The following is a 20,398-nucleotide window of genomic DNA, read 5'->3' on the forward strand; positions in this document are numbered from 1 at the left end:
CCATATCCAACAGAAACACCCTATATACCCACCAGTCTCCCTCATGCCTGCTCATTGTTGTCTGTGTTGTAGCCTATAGCTTGTGGATACATTCCTGTACAGTCTGACAACAGGTCATCCAGCTCCTTTTGTGTTGTGTCGTCCAGGATTGGGAAGTTGTCCAACATCTGATCAGAAACTGCACCTGAATCAAATGGGATAGTTGACCCATGAGCCAACATACTCTGCTCTCCAGAGTCTTGCTGATCGCACTCTTCAATGATCCAGTTGGGATCCCATGGATGTGTCCTCCCATGATACTTGTACTCATCTTTTGGGTTTTGACAGTAGAAATCAACCCAGCTTTTCCCTTCCAGACTTGCACCTGAGCTGATCCAGTCAGTGTACAAAGCTTCAAGATCAAGGAACATTTCTTGTGGATTGGTGACATATTTTCCCCAGTGTTCAGCTGATCTGTTGAGGTTCTCCATGCCTACAAGTTTGACAGCATCACGGCAGGCTGGAGCTTGGAGCAGGGGTGAGTGGCTATTTCTGTAATCAAATTTTGTCAGGCGGCTGATGATCATGCTTTCCCCAATTCGAAGTTTGCACATCGTCTCAACCATGTCCGCGGTTAGATGATCAGCTCCAGTAGTGTATAGCGTCGCATGCAAACCTTCCTTGGTGTACCTAGCAACCTCCTGAGTACGCATCCCATGCAGTGAGAAGTATGCCTGAGTCATGGCCCTCTTGATGTGACCTTGGCTTTGTCCTGCAAAGAGAGGAATTGATCAACTGATCAAAGCATCTACCATGCAGCCATGAAATGGTATACAAGCAGGACATACCTTGATAGAGTTTCTCAAATTCTCGCTCTGTGTCATAAACCTGCTCCGTTGTAATCCTCTCAGCCTCAGTCTCTGCCTGTCTTGTGTGCTTGATCCACCCTGGGCGTCCAAACTCAATCATTAAACCATATGAACTGTGATTGATCATGGTGCTTTGATGTGTGCTATGTGGCTGCAAGTCTGTGTCACAGCCAAACAGAGTGTAGCCAGCACTTGGGTAGCAAGTATCCTGGATTCCATGTTGGGATTGCTCATACCAAGGCTGTGGAGATGGGGAGGTAACAACAGTGGATGATGTGCCTGGCTGTGCAAGAGCTGTGTGCGGATCAGGTTGAACTGCCAAGCCCAACAAGAAGTCGTGGTTAGCCCGAGAATGATTGGCACCCAGTTTGTTTGTGTATGACTGCTCTTGTGCTGCTCCACGGGACATTAGGAGGTATTTGGCACGTCCAGGATCTGCATTAGATGCAGATGGAATTGAAGGAGCCAATGAGTCATAACCAAGAATAGACAGGTCATTGTCATTCAAAGGGTAGTGCTCCAATTCCCTATCGGGGTCAGTAATGGACAGGGTATCTGTGCGCAGTCCCAGAAGTAAAGGTTTTCCAGACATTGATCCATAGGATGCAGACAGGTCATTGATTCCTGGAGTCAGCAGTGTTGGACATGTCTGAGGTGGAATGGAATGCCTGTGGTCCGAGTGCCAGCTGTTTGGATGTTCCTGGGTGGTATCCATGACAGTGTTTGATGGTCCACTGAAGAGCTGGCCTTTGTTCACAGTATTAGGGATTGAAGACCATAGGGGGGTCCTTCCATGGTATTTGTCATTGGGATCTGGGTTCTCCCGATAGAAGACAATCAAGCTCTTTCCCTCTGTTGCCACATTAGACTTCTGAAAGCGGTCATACACACTGTTGACATCAAGCAAAGTTTCTTCTGGCTGTATGGCACACCTTCCCCAGAACCTGGCAGAGCTCTTGATATTTGTGTTGTCCTCCAGTGAGTGGCTAGATAGTAATATGACGTTCTTTGGTGAGAACAATGGAGATGCTTTGTTGTGATATGTGAATTGTGTCAAGTGACTGAGTGCCATGCTTTCTGCTATGCGCAGATCACGTAACAAACCAAATTCATCTTGATGCTCATACTGGACCGCTTTCTCACCTCTGCCTTTTCTACACACCATGTTTTTAAGATCTGCACTTGTCAACCTGGCCACTTCCAAAATTGGCATGCTGCGTAATGTACTACGTACAGTAGAGAAAACTCCCTTGATTTGAACTGATTGTTCTGAATGGGTGTGATGTCCGCAAGATTGATCAGCTCATGATCCTAGCGACTCGATGATAGCTACACAAAGTAAGACCTACTCTTTCTGAAAGCTGTGTACACCTCTTCTAAGTCTACAGTATCAACGATCATCTGCTTCTCGCCATCTGTTGTTGCTTCGCGCATGTAGATAGTCCATCTTGGCTTTCTGGACTGCAAAATTGATACATACCTTCTGGACAGCTCCATGATATGCAAGTGTATGTATTTGATAAATAATTGAAGGGGGGGATGTTGTAGATTGTAAGAATAATGAGACTGATGAGAAGTGTTATGACTGGTCATTAACCAATAGTGGCATGCGGCATACTTTGAATGTGCATCCCACTCTTGTCACTGTACCAAGCACTGTAGAGAAGCACTGTAGAGAAGCACTGTAGAGAAGCGCTTTACAGAAGCACTGTAGAGACGCAATGTAGAGAAGCGCTTTACAGATGATGGCTTAGTAAGCTGGCCACAATCTATCTTAGTGGAAATAAGGTATAAAAGACCATACTGTTGTAGAACATATTTTGATCCTTCTTCCCAAGGATCAAATTATCATAAGTTACTCCTTGACCTCACCTTCACTCTCCAACTTGTACATCTATGCGGGATCCTTCCAAGCTTGTCATCACATTTCCAACCAAGTCATAAGTACCCAGTGGCAAAAATCTTTGCCGCCCATTTGGTAAACTTCTACTTGCTATCTGTCTTTGACTTCTTGGAGGTCATCAAGGACAGATCATAACAAGAAGGCTGTTAAGCCTAGTTGTGATGATGGGACTGAATGCCTTGAGGAGTTTCATTGCATATTCCAAGCTTGCTGTCCCTTCGTCTATCCTCTGTTTGTCAGGATGCTGTGCCATGATTGCCTAAATGGCAAAACCCAGATTTACCACTCATGTCTACTTTACTTTCTTTCTGCTTATTCAGCAACTCTTGTTCAGCGATGTTCCTGGTGCTGAGTGAGCGTTCTAATATTTTTGTCAGCTTTTCTGTAGCTTTTTCACCACTTAATTAGCTTTTGCTTAGTAATCAGCTTAGTCGTCACAAGTTCTCGTCGTAGCACGGTGTGGTCTGAAAGGTACACAAAGATGCTGCTCTCTCTGCTTAGAATTAGCCCCCCTTGTCAGGAGCAGGTCTGTTGACGGGCCTTTGCAAATAATACGGAATATGAGTAGGTTGAAGTCCTACCATGAATTGTATGAGTCGAGTACTGAATATACAAGACTCAGGACTGACTAGTAGAATTTTTCACTGGTACGATAATAGTGAACTAGACAGAGGAATATACATCCGTCATAGGAATAACTATGTACGGGTCATGTGCTCATGTATATAAGTACAAGTGATACTACTAGAACCGTGGGAACAATTCATCAGTTGAGTTGGCCATCTCCTACATCGGTCACCTCTGTGCCGGCTTCGAACTAGATGATGACAGGTGGTGAATTGCACTGTCCGGGGGCCGAGTTGGGGCGTGATTGTACAGTTGTACTAGGTCATGACAGATCCCCCCTAGTCCGTGACGGTCTGTGACACCCAATAATGATCTTTACGTACTTGTCCCCAGCACTTTGCATTCAGTAACACATCAACATATCCCTTGATCTTCTCCCCCTGATCACATCATTATGAGAAATGATCTCGTCCTTTCACCGGTTGTTCAACATCTGAAAAATACCACATAAATCCTTTTGGGGTGCACCCAAACGATATGAAGTTATGACATCAGACATGGTGATCCTTTGGCTAACCCGCAGATCACCTCATCCAGAGCAAGGTTCCAAACCTTTCATCAGATCATGACCTAAAGCATGGTTCCCATATCCCTCGTCCCCAAAAGATTGAAGGCTGAATGCAAAATGTGATATCCTTTGATCAACCAAAATGCGCCGAGATTGCATCATAGCAAGTAAGACTATACACCTTTCACCTGAAAAGCTCATCCTATGTGGGAGGTTTGTTTCCTACTTCCCCAACATTTTTGAGTTGAGTACCCCCTTTTACTATAAAAGAGCTGAAGTCACCTTGACTCCCAAAAATTCTCTTCAAGTACTTGTCACCATATCTGCAGTAACTTTCCAACACTTCCACACAATCACACAACAACTGAAGTTTTTACACTCCATTTTTACCTTTACCAAAATGTCACCTCCACTAGGCTCTACTGAAGATGTTCAAACACATAGTGCTTGGCTCAAGGAGTATGCTACATCTGAAACTGGTGTGTATTTCCCATCTTTCTCACTGTGATAGCACTGCTATTCTGACCCTTCTCTTTGTGTGGTTTTGTCCAACAGAGAAAATGAAGAAGCTGGCAGGCAAAACTGACAGCCTCACTTCCTTCACTGCATCTACTGCCTCTGGCAGTGGGTACACTGCACCCCAAAGCTTGGGATCTTCATCAAGCAAGCAGAGTGCAAGCCGTCACAGCACCAAGTGAGGGCAGCCAGGCCACTGTTACTGAAGGGAGGCAGCTTGTTCATTGTTCTTTGAAGGTTAGTTAAGCTTGAGCGAAGATGAGTGAAAGATTCTTGCCACATTTGTCCAGACTATCATATTTGTGCATGTTATTGGCAGAGTTATTTATGAGATGCGATCAGAGGTGCGGATGGTGTTCTGCTCCACTTTCCATGAGTGAATAGGCATTCATATCACACTACCAGACTTGAATCTCGAATAGTGTTTTGACTTCAGATACAGATCCAATCCTGTTCAAGTGACTGATAGCAGACCAGACCTTTCCAGTGGTGAAGGCTGATACCATGTGTCTCTCTCTTTTTTTCCTGGTAGTTTTACAACAAGGTATAGATACCCCACCATTTCTATAGTCAGTTGTTAGATTCCCTAGTTATGGATCTCCATCTGAGTCTTACCCATACAGTTGCATGGTCGGTCTCAGCCCAAAACCTCCTGTTGTCACTGTTGTCACTGTCACTGTTGATGCCATTGGCATTTTTACCCGGGTCATCCATACAACAAGGGCGAAACACTGTTGTTCTCGTGACCATAATCAAATGAATAGATCGTTGCACCCTGTGCCATCATTCAGACTGAACTTGTGAGGTATAGGGATGCATCAAGACCAACATTCTTATATAGCCAGAATTGGGAGGTTCAGCAGAATCCCAATTATCGTGACCTTTTAGTAGTGCAATGCAACACTCGGATAGCGTAGCTGGCCACTGGCTGGGCAATGCATTATTACAAGCATCTCCATAGAGTAGCGAGTTTTTCGAGGTGGAGTGGACTGCCGCTGGTCCAGATGCCAGCTGATTGGTTGTTCTTGAGTCGTATCCATGCCAGTGCTGGTGGGTCCACCCAGGAGTTGGTCTTTTTTTCTTCAGTGGTAGGAACTGAAGACCATGGGGTGGGGTTCCTTCAATGGTGATTGTCATTAGCATCTAGTTCCTGATATAAAATGATTAAGCTCTCCTCCTACTGCCATCTCGGACCTCTCAGAGCGGTCATACACACTGATGACATCAAGCAGGGCTTTTTTTGGATTTGTAGCACACCTTCTCCGGAAACTGGCAGCGATCTTGAAACTCATGTTGTGCTCTTGTGAGTGGTCATATAACTGTCTCATATTTATAGGTCTGAACAGAGGAGTGTGCTTTGTTGTGAGTGAAATATGTATAGTGTGAATGTTGTCAAGTGACTGAGCTGCCATGCCTTCTACTATCAGTACATCACGTGAGATACCAAGTTCATCATTACTCTCATACTGGACCGCTTTATCATTACATATATACAGCCACCCCTTCAACATCATCTTAACATCTCCACTGTCTAACCATGTCAAAATCTTCCTGTACCAATAACACAGACTGCTAAGACACAAAATTGGTGACATCTAGATGTCACCATCACAGGGACAACCTGGGATGATGTTGTGAAACTGCTTGCTAAAACAGCTCCATAATCAAATTCTCATCTGGCTGCCAGTCTTGAGGAGGTGCTGATGAAGACATGCCACTTGCAGACCCAAAGTCAGGTGTGTATCCCTGGTATGTGGCAACTTCTGGGTCATTGGGGTATCCATAGCTGGTTGTGGAGCTTGAACGTGGTAGTAATCCGAGATCAAGAGCCATACAATAAGCTTGAACGCAGCTGATCTCAGATGGGTGTAGGTTGGATGTTGACTGAAGCAATGTCGGAACACACTCCGCGACCTGATTGACATCAATCAAGGCTTCAGTTGGACATGTGAACATCTTCCCCCACATCAACTCCAAAGTTTTGTCCTTGCCTTCATTTGTATTTGAGTGGTCTGACCCTTTGACATTGCTTCCGCGAAGGAAAGGAGCAGTCTTATGCCAGTAACTCAGATTTTTCAGCTTTGGAAAGAGCATCCTTTCTGCCAAGGACAGATCACGTATCACACTGACTTTCCCGCTGTTCTGCTCCTTGTTCAACCATGCTGCCCAATCTGCTTTGGTCTGCTTGCCCTGTGAGTAGGAAATTACCAACTCTCCCAGCTGAGCGTCTGTGAGACGAGCAACATCTGCAGCCGTCCTGTGACGTAACCCAACGTGGGTGTCAGTCATGGCTATCTTGCTACACTTGGTGGTCTGATCTGCCATGGTCCAATCCACAATAGCTTCATGTTAGTCACAGTGAATAATACACAAGAAAGACAAACTGGGACTTACCTTCCCTCACACTTCTCCATTCTGCTTCTATCACTGTAGCTTCCGCTCGCATTTTTCTCTCAGCTTCTGTCTCTGGCACCTCCAGGTGTGGCATCCATGGTCTGTGCATGCCTGCGTAACTGTGTGTTAGATCAGACATTTGTGTTGTATGTGGTAGGTGTAGAGTATGACAAAGGTCAAAGAGCTCTCAAGACTATGAGAAGTGATGTGACTGAAGCGCGAGAGAATTGTATTGAGGTAAATGTCAGATTGCACAAAACCCACCAATTCCTTAAGTATCACTCACTGGAATGCAGTCGAGCTTTGAACAGGAAAGTCCCCAACTGGTCCTTCTTTTCATCTTTTTGTTGTCCTCAGCCTTGCTTCCTACATGCATTATGTCATAGCATTCACACTAGCCAAACTTGCTGTACCCCTGACCATAGGTATCCTTTCAACCTCTGGTCTACAAAACACGTCTCAGTGTGTAGTCCTTTTTAAACGTGCCTCCCTATGGTCAGGTCTTTTAGTGTCGACACAATGATGTCGACACGCGACACCTAAGCGCACCGCAGCGTCATATAATGTCAATGGAGACGTCAATAGCGCCTAGCCCTACCACCTGAGCTTTGCCGACAATACATCTATTGGGGCTTCGTTCGGTTGCTGGCAAGTAGCTCGAATGTTTGATAGAATGAGAAGAGATAGTGCAACCACGACGTTCGAGATAGAGAATTCTAGGAAATCAGCATGCATTGCTTGTTATCTATATCATCTGCGACCGCCAATCCAGTATAATTAACCACATCGACGCCATATCTACTTTTCCAAAAGGTCTTATTCCTATGCTATATCGAATCGATACCGTGTATATATATATATATGAATAATAATGATACAACATCTCCCTCTCTGTCACAGAAACACCTATCACTTCTTCCCCTTTATCTTATGCTTCTCAGCTTTCGCGGCGTCCTTCTCGTTGTTCTCAATTGCGATACTCTTGCTCTTGGACATGGCGATGGCGTCCTTCTCATCCTGAGTAGGAGCCTTGATACCGAATTTGGCGTAGAGAGGATCGTTAGGGTCGGTCTGAGGATGGAGTTGGACTTTACCCTGGAAGAGCTCGGCAGTAGATCGAGAAGGGTCGTGACCGGCAGGGTTGGAGAGACCGAGCGAGTTGGAGTGAGCGACCCAGTGAGAACCAGCACTGCGAGGAAAATAGGATTAGCAAATGGTGGTGAATGATTGGGGGGAAGTGCAACTTACCCGACAGTACCCGCAACAAGGGTAGGAACCATAGTCAACAGCGAAGGCCTAAGTGTGTTCGTCAGTGATATTCAAGTTGACGATCAAGATCATGCTCACAATTGGATGTCCGCATCTTTCAATCGAGACGACCGGCTCTTGGCAACGATAGAACTTGCCCTCAATCGACCACCTCGGATGTTCGCGTAAGTCGACAAGTTGTCCTTGACCGTGGTCAAAGCCGGGTTGTACTGGAACTTCTCATCCTCAGCCTCAGGAGAGACAACAGGGAGCTTGTTGGGATCGGCATAGATTCGACATGCGACGAGGAACTTTTCGAAAGGTCGAGTAGGAAGAAGTCGGACCATGGCACCGATGGGTAGGGCGATGGCACCGATGACGAGCGTGATTCCCCAATCTCGACCACCAAGTCGGGTGACTTGGAAAGCAGCACCACCAACCTCGATGATAAGAATTTGACCTCCGACCATGATGAGGAAGATAACGATAAAGTAGTAGTTTCGGAAGAAGCCCTCGAGGACGTTGAGCCTTCGGTCCAATCGTCGACAGTTGAGCTGGTTGAAGATCTGACAGAAGACGAAACAGTTGAATACCAAGGCGCTCAACTCGGTCTGGTTCTGATCGGTGTGAGGCAAGCCGAGGATACGCAAACCAAGGAAATGCAAGACCAAACAGACGATGATCTGGTAGAGAGCCTGAACGACAATCATCTTCAACATCTCGACAGTGATAAGCGGGGCGTTCTTCCTGTCGGGCTTTCGGTCGAGAGAGGACTCGGTAGCAGGGTCGGTGGCAAGGGCGAGGGCGGCGAAGGTGTCCATAATGAGGTTGACCCAGAGCAACTGAACGGCGGTCAAGACCGACTGTTCTTCGGAGGAAGCAACAGCAGAGATAAAGGTAATGACGACGGCGGTAATGTTGACACTGGAGGTTTTGGAGTCAGCTACTATACCGTTTGATCTATAGAACTGCACTCACGAGATTTGGAATTGGAGGAACTTCTTGACTGAGTCATTGACACATCGACCCCACATAATAGCAAGTACAACGTTCTTGAACGAGTCGTCCATGAGGATGATATCCGAAGCTTCCTTGGCCACCTCGGTACCACTGCGTGATCATTAGTGAATATTCGAGCCAAAGCAATACTGTGTAACTCACGCGATACCCATAGCAAAACCGACATTGGCGAGCTTAAGAGCAGGACCATCGTTGGTACCGTCACCGGTAACACCGACAACCTCACCCATGCCCTTGAGGGTCTTGACCAATAGACGTTTGTCCTCAGGGGAAGATCGAGCGAGAATCTGGAGACGAGGAACAATCTCAAGACGTTCAGAGTCGGAAAGCTGTTACTGATTGTCAGCATGCTATCGTTTCCTGCCATACAATCTGAACATACCTTTCTGAAGACGGGACCCTCCATGATCAATCCACCGGGAGTGAAGATACCACATTGATTCGCGATAGACCTGTATGTAATGTCAGCATCAATTCAGGGGATGAATGTGCGGTCAGACTCACCTCGCAGTCAAAACGTTATCACCAGTACACATCTTGACGGCGACACCGGCATGTTGACACTTCTCCACGGCTTCTCTGACACCGGGTCGGAGAGGGTCCTCGATACCAGTGATAGCAATAAGAGTCATGTCCTTTGCAATCTTCTCGTAGGGAACCTCATCATTCGCAGTCTTTTCCACACCTGCTGGTGGCCACTGCTCGAAATCACGATAACAGAGGGCAATAGTTCGGAGACTTTGGTTGGCGTAGAAGATGATAGTCTTGGTGATGTTGCCCCTCGTGTCGTCGTTGAATGCGGTGGCTTCAAGCTCGGCATCAGGTCGATCTTGGTGGACGACGACGTGCTTGTCACAGTTCTTGGTAAGGACTTCACTGGCACCCTTCAAATGAAGCCGGTATTTGTCGCCATTTCGGACGACGACACCCATCGCTTTGAGTTCGGAACTGAACGGGATCATCTGAACAATCTGTCCGCTCTCCCTGGTCTTCTTGTAGTCGGCCCAACCGCATTCCTTGGCGAATCGAAGGAGTGCGGTCTCGGTCTTGCTTCCGACAAACACGAGGTTGCCCTCTTCGTCTTTGTCCTCGAAAGCGGTCGAGTTCATACAGATAGCATCATTAAGGAGAGATTGCATCTCGGAAGATGCTTTCGAACTGAAGTCGTCCATGTCGAAGGCGAAGTCGTCACGGGTTGAATCTTCGTTTCCTGTGTTTGCGTTTGATCGTGCGGCGTTTTCGACGAGGTTTTTGACGAATTTACCATGTACACCGAGAGAACCAGCGACGACAGTCATCTCGTTTTGAGTAAGGGTACCTGAGACACAAGGTCAGCTCTGTCGCAGCCATTCAGCGCAATTGACTCACCAGTCTTGTCGGTACAAACCACAGTGGCGTTGGCCATAGTTTCACAAGAACCCAGTACTCGGACCAAAAGATTCTGTTTGGTCATTCGCTTCGTAGCAAAGGCCAAGGCAAGGGTGACGGCAAGGGGCAAACCTTCGGGTACAGCGACAACAACCAGAGTGACGGCGATAATAAGGATTTGAATGAAAGATTGCGCTTTGTCGTTGGCCGATCTTCCGGGCTCTTGTTTCAGTTGCACGAAGAATCGAATCATTAAAGAGCCGAAGAGAATAAGACCAGCGGTGGCACCGAGTTTCGCGATGAGCTCCGCAAGATGGTTCAACTTGATCTGAAGAGGGGTCTCCTCGGCATCGCCTCGCATCGCTACAAGTAGAGTTAGTAGTCGATCTTTTGCACGCACACATTTCCGACTCACCCATCATAATACGACCGTTGAAACTCATGGGACCGACTGAGATGACGACGTATTCTCCAACACCTTCAAGTACCTTCGCACCTGAGATGAGGAAACAGTCCTTTTTCAGCTTGCCGCCAGCACCGACTTGGTCTCGCTCGGCAATGCACTCGTCATAGCTGAACTTCTTGATTGCATCCGATTCACCGGTAGCACCTGATTCGTCACATCGGACGTTGTGACCACGGAGGAAGACACCGTCGACGGGGATAATCTCTCCGGGTTCGAGGAGACAGATGTCACCGACGACGAGGTCCTTGACATTGATGACTTGTTCGTTACCAGTTCGAATGACCTTGACCGTACGATCTTCTCGTTTTTCGTTGAGCTTCTTGAACTGACGTTCCTTTTGCCAATCGTTGATGGAACCGACGAGGACGACAATCATGATAGCGACGACGATAGCTACACCTTCGACCCAGTCGACTTGAGGTTCTTTACAACCGTTTGGTGGGGGACATTGATCGTTGAAGATGTATTCTGGAGGGGTACCGAGATCTTGGTACAGACCAAGCGCGAGCGAGACAACCGCAGCGATGGACAAAAGGATCTGAAGGGAGCTGTTAGCTTGTGAACTTTTAAATTGAGTGCGACGAGCAAACTCACCAAGACCTTGTCCTTGAATGCGATCCACATGAGCAGGAGCAAGCTCTTACTCTTTCGCTGAGGTAAATCGTTCTTTCCGTAAACGCGACGTCTCTCTTCCAAGTTCGCTTTCCATTGAGGTCCGTTTCCGGCTGGCATATCCGCAGAGCTTCTAGGAGCACCGCCGTCGGCATGGCTATCGGTGATCATCAAACCCTTGTTGCCTTGCACACCAAGACCATCCAGGAGACCTTTGATTCCACCGATCTTCTCCAAGTCTTCGAGGGATTTGGGATCGACGAGCATCGCGAGTCGAGAAGGTTTCTCGTGGAAAGGAGTGGGATCGGTGGTATCCTTGTCCGGATCGAGATGCGCAGCAGCATTCTTTTCCTCTGCTGCCTTGAGCTTATCCGCCTTGCTCATCTTCTTCTTCTTGCCCTTTTTGCCTGTGTCCTCCTCTTTCTCCTCTTCCTTGGCGGTGGTTCCGGTAGTCATCCGGCTAAGAGCTTCTTGCTTCTTACGCTCGGCAGCTGCGCCTTCATCGGTGCCAACTTCGGTAGACCAGGTCCCGACTGACCAGCCACGGTTATGTCTCTGAGGATCGTTCTCCTCCAGAGTCTCCATACCGGACTCTTTAGTGGGGTGGTTATCTCTCAAGGCGAGGGAAGTCTTGCCGATGGGAGTGGGGGTCGTAGGGGTGGGGAGTTCATCGGAGAAGTGAACCGATGAATTGGTGAGAGTTGGAGAAGGGGGAGTGAGACCGGAAGAGTATGATGGCGAGGGGGAATGTCCGTTCTGGCTGGGCTGGAGCCGCGCGTTTGAGGGGGACAGGTGCGATGGATCACTGGGAGCGAGAGCACCGCTTGCCCGGCGTGGCGGGGTGCTGGCGGTGTTTGTGGGTGATGCATTATCGTCGATGGGAGGTCCAAGGACGAGGGGAGGGGCGACAGGGGCGTCGGCGTGAGAGTGTTGTTCGGGGGAATCGAGATCGGTGGTGATGATGAGTTGGGGAGCGGAAGGCGTCATCGTGACTGTCGCCGTCGATATGGTAATAGCCAACCTAGGCAGCTAGGATGTGCGTGATTGAGAGTGGGGATGTTCCTTCGTTCAATTCGTCCTATACATGGAGTGGCGAACGAAGAAGACTGTGAATTGGCTGCTATCTATATATGTCTGATATCTGGCGTTTGAATAGCGAGGCTGGTGAAACGTGATATCAGATGAATGTAATAATAGCTGTGCAAAGTTGCAAAGAGAACGAAGAGGAAGTTGAATAGGGGCGGTCGCAGGTTCCAAAAGAAGTTGTTTTGGTTGATCTGTAGTGTTGGGTGTGATATTATTCCAAGCGAGCGAAATGGGAAAAGGCTTGGCAGAACTGTATGATGAGAGACAAGTTGTTACAGATCTGTTGTTACCACGATGACGGTGATGATGATGATTTTATGTTAATGCGTCAATGCCAAGACACCAAGAGGTTTTGAACCGTTTTTTGACGTTGTACCCCTTATTACTCCCGCGTGTAGCTGGTGTGTGAGCCAACGAGCGATTGGTTGATTTCTTTTTGTTTTTGTCAAGATGAGGGAATTATCTGTTTGTTGATAGATATACAACAAGCTCTACTAATGTCGCCACCGTGACACCTGGCGCGTGTTTTGCGGAATCGTAAGGGAACTGTTGATTCTTGGCGAGGGTGAGATTGAGCTGTCCTGTACACAATAAGGTAGAGCATTTGATAGACTATCAGTAGGGGATAACTGATTGTTTGATACGGACAGTTGTTGTTGGAACAAGGGTGTCGCACGTGGTACGGTACAACCCCATCGACCACCGCCAAGCCTTTTGCATTCTTGATCGCAACGAGATTATTTCCTGATTCGGCAGATCAGCAACAGAGAGATGATCTGGTTCCGGCGGAGATAGATTGACACATGAGGGGGGGCGGTGCATGTACTTGTACCAATGTGACGTTTCAGACCTGCACACTCGAAAAACAACGGTTTATGGTTGGATCATTAAATTCAACCGGATGAGCGATTTTCCCAAATCTAAATGCTGGTACAGCTCGAACTCGCTCAGTGTGGCACTCGGCAGATAGATGTAGAGCACATACGGTGCAGCATACTTCTTGATCGCGTCGAGACTGTATCTCCTGTTGAAAACGGTCGTCATCAAGTCCTGCTATGCACCCTCATCACGGATGCATCCGTTGCTGAGTGTGGATCGACAATCTAACAATGTTCGGATGATGCTATTTATAGGTCACATTGACCTATCCACCTCAAACTCCGCGCGGCATCAGCTTATCTGACAAGAGACTATCCGACTTCGCTCGGGCTGATCCACGCGTTGCTTCATGAGTATTGCTGACGCGTGTGAGAAAAGCAACCACATCAGCTTGAAAACGATAAATCGCGAGGCGGCGACTGACAGTCCGATATGCAATGCTCAAGCAAATACCTGCTCATCTTTGAGTATAAGGGGAGCTGTACAAACAAGAGGTCAATGCGCTCGGCCAGCCATGAATGTTTTCCGGGCATGTTTCACGATCGCTGCAATGAACAACGTCGTTCACTGAAACACTTGACTTTTCACTGATCACATTGCTGACTTTAATGCTGCTCAATCACGCTGTAAACCATCCAGCACATGTCTACTCAGTTCACATTCCCTCTCAACCACGCGATATGTCCAACAAGACCAACGGTCCAAGCGCAGCATACTCCGCGTTCTTGGTCCGACGGCGGTCCAGCATCGTCGATCACGCCCAATATCGCCAGCCGATCATACAAAGAACGAACCTCCCCCCAATCGCACACACACACCAGACACTTGGTACCACTGACGCTTCCTTCACGTGATAGTCCTGTCGTCCAAGCTCTCGGTATCTCCTCTTCCCTGACCTTGAAGTTGGACGACCCACCCTTCCAGCTCACTCATTCCGATCTCGTCCGATATCGATCCAGAGCCAGGTCACCGCTCGGCCAGCATCGTCTCGCCAGTCAAAGCAGAACAAGTAAGGATGGCGGAATCATGACTATTGCTGAAGCGTGTTGGATAAAATGGGAGGAAGAGACGGGTATATGCAGGAAGTTGGGATACGCATTTGACGAGAAAGGGGATGGTGAGTCGCATGTCCGCAAGTACAAAGACGGAATGTTGCCTGAGCGAGTACATTGTATATTGCGCACCATATGGATGGATGATACAGCATACAAACCCGACATCACCTATGTTCAAGCCATACGACTCGTCATCGCTGCTTCACCGAGACGAATGTTGACGCTGTCACAGGTGAGCAATACTTATTTTGCGAAATGCTACGGGTGATTGAGCTTATACTTGCATCTGTGTAGATATACGATGCGATCGAAGAACGTTGGCCATGGCATAAGACCAGTGGACAAACTTGGAAGGTGAGTAGCGCGTCTTCCAAATCTCGCTCAGGGCAAATAATATCGAAATAATACCCGTCCATGCAGAACTCTGTGCGGCACAACCTATCCTTGAACAAGTGTTTCGTAAAGGTGGATAGACCGACGAATGATGGTGGGATCAAGAAAGGCTCGTATTGGACTGTTGATGATTCGGTAAGTCCACCATGTGATACTTCATATATCGCTTTGCAATGTTGTCCGATCCCCCCTCTCGCACTCCTTCTTCGCAGCTATCGGGACAGACCGCTCGTAGAACACGAAAAGGCGCCAGCACCACGATCATCACTCCGAGGATAGAGCCACCATACGTGGTCCCTTCCAGAGTGTCCAAGGAGCAAGCTACGAACACACTTGCAAGCGGTGGAATCTTTGCATGGAAATCACCTCATTTCGTCCCTCACGAAGTTAGGAGAACGTCTCGAGGGGTAGAGCATACTAGACCATGGCACGACGTTCCTTTCGACCGGTGAGGATGACCACGCACAGATGGGCTTGTACATAGTAGTAAAAACAAGACATCCATGCATAGAATGGTGTACACCGACGGCAATGCCTATACGCAGTAGACTGCCGATAAAGCCAGACGTGCACCATGCCCGGTGGGGTTACTTCCTTCAAGTGGAGGGAGTGGAGGTCAAGTGGAGGACCATTGTCCTGACCCAGTCGCAGAATTCCCAAAACCGGTAATTCGACCTAAGGCTTAATCAGCATCTCAATCGATGTGGCACTTAGTATTATGACGAGTGAATTTATAGATTAGATCATCTTGACAATTCAGAATGACATTTCCTCATCTTTGTGCTTCACGCGATGTACGATTAGTGAGCCGTGGACGTCAGTCACAGCTGCGCTTATGAGATGCTGAGTGAGCTCTAGACGATCCATGTATCGAGCATGGGTATAAAGAGCGAAGTGCTTGGTCCACTATCTTCACTTCACCTACTCACACAACACGTACCTGAGATCGCAGCACCCATCCATAAGACTACTTACTATCTGCACTTACTCGCTGATCATGTCCGCACCCATCATCGCGATCACCGGTCTGAACGGCTACATCGCCACCCACGTCGCTCTTCTTTTCCTCCAGAACGGTTGGACAGTCCGAGGATCCGTCCGATCCGCCTCCACCGGAGAGAAAGTGAAGAAGAACCCCGTATTCAAGAGATGGTTCGATGAGGGCAAAGTAGAACTTGTTACAATCGAAGATTTCACAATCCCCGATGGAGGGGAGACGTTCAGACCGTTTTTGGAGGGCGTGAAGGGGGTGGCACATCTCGCCGCTCCTGTCAACCAGTAAGTCAAGTGGTATTGAACTCAGCCAACTTGACTGCGGGAACGCGGGGGTGGGAGGTACAAGGCAACTTTGTTTCTGACTCTGAGACATTCTCTTTGTAGGGACGGCAAAACTTGGGAACATTACAAGAACCCCACGATACAAGGTCTTCTCGGTATTCTTCAGGCAGCCAAGGACAGCACTAGTGAGTGTGAAACTCTACAGACTACATCCACACAGGAGGTTCCGTCTCGAGCTGACAGAAACTTATATAACCAGCTATCGAAAGCATTTCCATCATGTCGTCGGTAGCATCCGCTTTTGCCCTCCTTCCCCCTGAAGAACAGGCAAAGAAGGTATACGGCGAGAACGATTGGTTTCCCCTAGAAGAGGTTGATATCAAAGACAAGAGGCCCGATGAGTACGTCGTATCGCATTTGGTCAGATCTACCTTCTTGTGCCGTTCATAGCATCCAAGGATGGTGGTTTCCTACTTGTCTCGACAAACAATCACTGACGTGATATCTTGTCGATACGATAGACCCTTCGCAGCTGGGATGTGGTATTGCGCTGCGAAGAAATATTCCGAACAAGCTGGTTTCAAATGGGTCGAGGAGAACAAACCCAACTGGGCATTCTCCATCCTCGCTCCGCCCAGTAAGTCGTCACCTAGCTCATCTGTCCCAGCATTCGAAGTGATCTTCACTTAGTGGACTGACAATGCTCTGCCTCGTACTCCGATAGTGAACTACGGACCTCCATTGCACATTACTGAACCTGCGGTACTTGCCGACGCTCAATCGTCCCTCGGTGAACTCGTCGCTCTTATTCAGGGCAAAGACACACCTCTCAATTCCGAAGTATCGACAAGTTGGATAGACGTCAGGGACTGTGCTTTGGCAGTTTATAGAGCTGTTACTTGGAAGAAGAGCGGCAGGTTCTTGCTCAGCGGTGGATGTGAGTGACGGAGTTTCTTTGGCATTTTCACCGTCAACGACTTTCACTGCTCGAGTCGTCTGGGTCGATACACATAGAAGCTAACAGCTATCACCGTGCTTCCGCCCCACAGTGTACGACTTCCAGATCATCGCCGATACATATCGCAAGGTCCGCCCTGATCTCGATGCCTACTTCTCCCTCGGCAAGCCTGACGAACCGACCCCTATCGCTCGTCAGGGCGCTTGGCGCATCGACACTTCCAAAGCTAAGGCGGAGCTTGGTCTGAAATGTGAGTATTGCGATCATCCAATAATGAATGATTCGACAGACTGATGATATTGATTTTGTAACTTAGTGGACCGACCGCTTGCAGAGTCGTTGAAGGACACACTTGACTACTTTGAGCAGATCGGAGCGTTCAAGCTTCCTCCTGGCAAGCTGAGGGGCTAAGTGGTTGAGTGATCTCGAAGATCCAAGCACTGGAAGTTCACTACCGCGCGAGCGCTGGCGACGAAGAGTTTGTAGTTTGAGAAGTAGCAGTGTGATGCATGCCATGGTTTCACTGTTATGCGCCCTGGTGAAAGAACTATGTGATCTCACTTTCCGACGGAAATATTGTCCCGACGTCATCGGATCGCTTCGAGCCGGTGACCACCATTCTTGACCCGCTCGTTTCAACTACCCCATTATCATATTTCGAACATTAGTTCTGAGATACTCACCTTGCAGAACGATCCAAACCTCAATCCTGGCAGACATACTCATTCAGAGATCGCACCTCCCCTACCAGAGCTCATTGACACGACTTGTGATAACTGCACTCACGCCCGACACACCATGTCCACGACTGCGATTCCACCCTTTTCCTCGCTCCCACTCACGAAACCCGGACCGCCCTACAACGCCTGGGGACTCAATGGACCAGATGATGAACTAGGTAGACTCAACCTGATAACGCCCGAGGCGATCAAACGAGGCAAAGATACGATAACAGAAGGGATCGCGATCAATCTCAAGTCAGTGAGAGACGAAGAAAAGCCTAGCCGAGGACAAAGGAGATGAGCTGACGAGAGGGTGGATGTGATAGTTTGCCATTGGGATTTATGCCTGTTCATGCTTCACGAAAGCCCCTCACTCACGAGATGTAAGTCTTTCCCACTCACTTTATCCCCTGCTCCCCATACTTCCCGTCGTTCCGGGCACTCTATTGAGTAACTCCCGCCTTCCTCGTCCAGGGCGGCGGCTTAGGGGGCGTGCTACTATGTCTATCTCTCAGGCCGGGCAATCCAGAGCTCGTGCTAAGCTTTTTGAACTTCCCCACTATAGCAAATGCAGCGGACATTCGAATGACGACGAACTGTCCTTGAACACTCAATCATCAACACAATGGGACGGGTTTAGACATTATCCGTATCAGGACTATCCCGAGAAGGGTCAGTATAGGTAAGTAGGCATACTGCACCACTCCTCACTACTATGTCTATCAGCCTCTGCGTTTCGTATCTATCTGTGGAGGCTTACTGGTGCTTTACTGTCGATAGGTTTTATGGCGGGTTGACGCTCGATGAGGCAAGTGACAAGTCTGTTATCAAGTATGGTATACATAGTGAGTTCATTCATCTTCGTACAGACGTTCCCGTCGCAAGGTACCTTGCACTATCATCAATGCGCTCGAATCTCAACTATCCGTATCTTCGCTGATCACCCATGCCATCATCGCAGACTTCGCCCGGAAACCTATAACGTCCCAAGCGCATCTTCTCGACATCCCCCTCTTCCTCTCGCGTCACTCGCTCCCGCCTCTTGATCCACACTCCAATGGGTCCGAATCCCAAGTGTCGCTCTCGACTCTTAAAGCCGCAGCGGAAGAGTTCAACGTGCACATCCTCCCTGGAGATATATTGATTGTCAGAACAGGATATACGGAGGGGATAGTCGATAAGACTAAGAACGAAAGGGAGGCATTGAAGAAGAGAGATGTGAATGCGAGTTGTGGTGTGGCCCAGGGGGAGGAAGTCTTGAAGTGGCATTGGGAGAAAGGGATAGCAGCGGTCGCTAGTGATTGGTGAGTGTGGTGACGCTTCCTCCCTACCAGGCAAGCAGGAAGTGCAAAGCTGTGGATTAAGTACTGATCAGTTGTGTCACTCCCTCATTCCCTCTTATCTGACCTCTTTACGATGTAATGTCTGCGACAACCCGTTTCGCCCACAGCCCAGCATACGAATCATGGCCCTCCCTCACCCCTCTATCGAACCACCAAGTCTTCCTAGGCGGATGGGGAATGCCCATCGGCGAGCTATTCGACCTTCGCGAACTTGCTAAGAAGTGCGAAGAGTTGGGCAGGTGGACATTCTTCTTGACGAGTATGGTGCTGAATGTAGAAGGGGGCATTGCGAGTCCGCCAAATGCTCAGGCGATCTTGTAATATGTTTACGAGCGAGTGCATGCGTGCGAGCATGCGTATTCGTTTCTCCGTTGACACCCAAATACTTCGATTGTTGAGACCTTCGATGCCATTCATATCTTCTTGACGTATCAGGTACGCCATCCTTTGTACTCAAGTCGGGAGTGCGTTTGACCCGAATGTCTTATGCGATAACGATGCCTGGACTTGAAGTCTTCCGATCTCTTTCCACCTCTTTCATACAACAATTCAAGCGTCGCCACTCCATCGCAGACTTCAGAGAGTCACGCTATTACACAACGTGCTGACTAAATAAAGACATATCGTGATCTGCCTCGCAAAGCGTCGAACACATCATTCCCTCACACCCACAATCAGTACATCACAATGGATCAGAGCCGGAGTGACAGAAACAGAGACGGTTCAGAGGCTCAACACAATCTGGACCGCTCAAGTCGCAAATGGTACGAATTTTCGCTCAAAATCAGCTCATGTCAGTTAGATTCAGTGAGCATATCTCCCCTGTACAGGACAGCCATTGACAATACATGCAGGTGCACGAGATGACCTTGACAGGCTTTGCGCGGAGTGGATTGTCAAAGACCCCAATGAGCTTTCGATTATCGCCACCTGTGATAGGGAGCTGGAACAGGACATGAAGAGAAGACCAAACCTGTCCAGCCTTGGGACAGAACAGTTCACCCAAGCTTGTGATCTCTTGAAAGAATACCTTACTAGTGCCAACGATGTGATTTTGGCCAAGCAAGAAGCTGAGGACTCAAGAGCCACAATCTCCTGTACCCAGAGTACTAACCAAGAGGTCAGAGCACTGTCTTCTCTTTCCGGGGCCAGTGAGAAAACATGACTTGCACCA

General features: G+C 48.4%; 4 protein-coding genes across 4 annotated transcripts; 3 read left to right on the plus strand and 1 right to left on the minus strand.

Annotated features, from left to right (window-relative positions):
• Positions 1–7,705: 7,705 nt before the first annotated feature.
• CI109_101986 (calcium-translocating P-type ATPase, PMCA-type) lies at positions 7,706–12,497 on the minus strand (the record flags this gene model as incomplete). Its single annotated transcript, XM_032007701.1, has 10 exons — positions 7,706–7,985; positions 8,045–8,092; positions 8,144–8,968; positions 9,023–9,154; positions 9,206–9,393; positions 9,447–9,516; positions 9,569–10,382; positions 10,433–10,795; positions 10,848–11,436; positions 11,493–12,497. The coding sequence occupies 10 exons, from the start codon at positions 12,495–12,497 to the stop codon at positions 7,706–7,708; spliced, it is 4,314 nt and encodes a 1,437-aa protein (XP_031858047.1).
• Positions 12,498–14,083: 1,586 nt separating this feature from the next.
• Positions 14,084–15,375, plus strand: CI109_101987 (uncharacterized protein; the record flags this gene model as incomplete). The annotated part of the gene is made up of 6 exons (XM_032007700.2): positions 14,084–14,214; positions 14,333–14,592; positions 14,680–14,762; positions 14,825–14,884; positions 14,951–15,058; positions 15,136–15,375. 6 exons carry the CDS (start codon positions 14,084–14,086, stop codon positions 15,373–15,375), a joined length of 882 nt encoding a protein of 293 aa, XP_031858046.2.
• A 545-nt stretch (positions 15,376–15,920) lies between these two features.
• On the plus strand, positions 15,921–17,570 carry CI109_101988 (uncharacterized protein; the record flags this gene model as incomplete). Its single annotated transcript, XM_032007699.1, has 7 exons — positions 15,921–16,201; positions 16,304–16,386; positions 16,461–16,602; positions 16,723–16,838; positions 16,926–17,138; positions 17,251–17,409; positions 17,476–17,570. The coding sequence occupies 7 exons, from the start codon at positions 15,921–15,923 to the stop codon at positions 17,568–17,570; spliced, it is 1,089 nt and encodes a 362-aa protein (XP_031858045.1).
• Positions 17,571–17,957: 387 nt separating this feature from the next.
• Positions 17,958–19,545, plus strand: CI109_101989 (uncharacterized protein; the record flags this gene model as incomplete). Its single annotated transcript, XM_032007698.1, has 6 exons — positions 17,958–18,136; positions 18,208–18,264; positions 18,447–18,563; positions 18,662–18,726; positions 18,843–19,185; positions 19,332–19,545. 6 exons carry the CDS (start codon positions 17,958–17,960, stop codon positions 19,543–19,545), a joined length of 975 nt encoding a protein of 324 aa, XP_031858044.1.
• Positions 19,546–20,398: the final 853 nt, after the last annotated feature.

The sequence above is a fragment of the Kwoniella shandongensis genome, chromosome 3 (genome assembly GCF_008629635.2).
Source record: "Kwoniella shandongensis chromosome 3, complete sequence".
NCBI classification, from domain to species: Eukaryota; Fungi; Basidiomycota; class Tremellomycetes; order Tremellales; family Cryptococcaceae; genus Kwoniella; species Kwoniella shandongensis.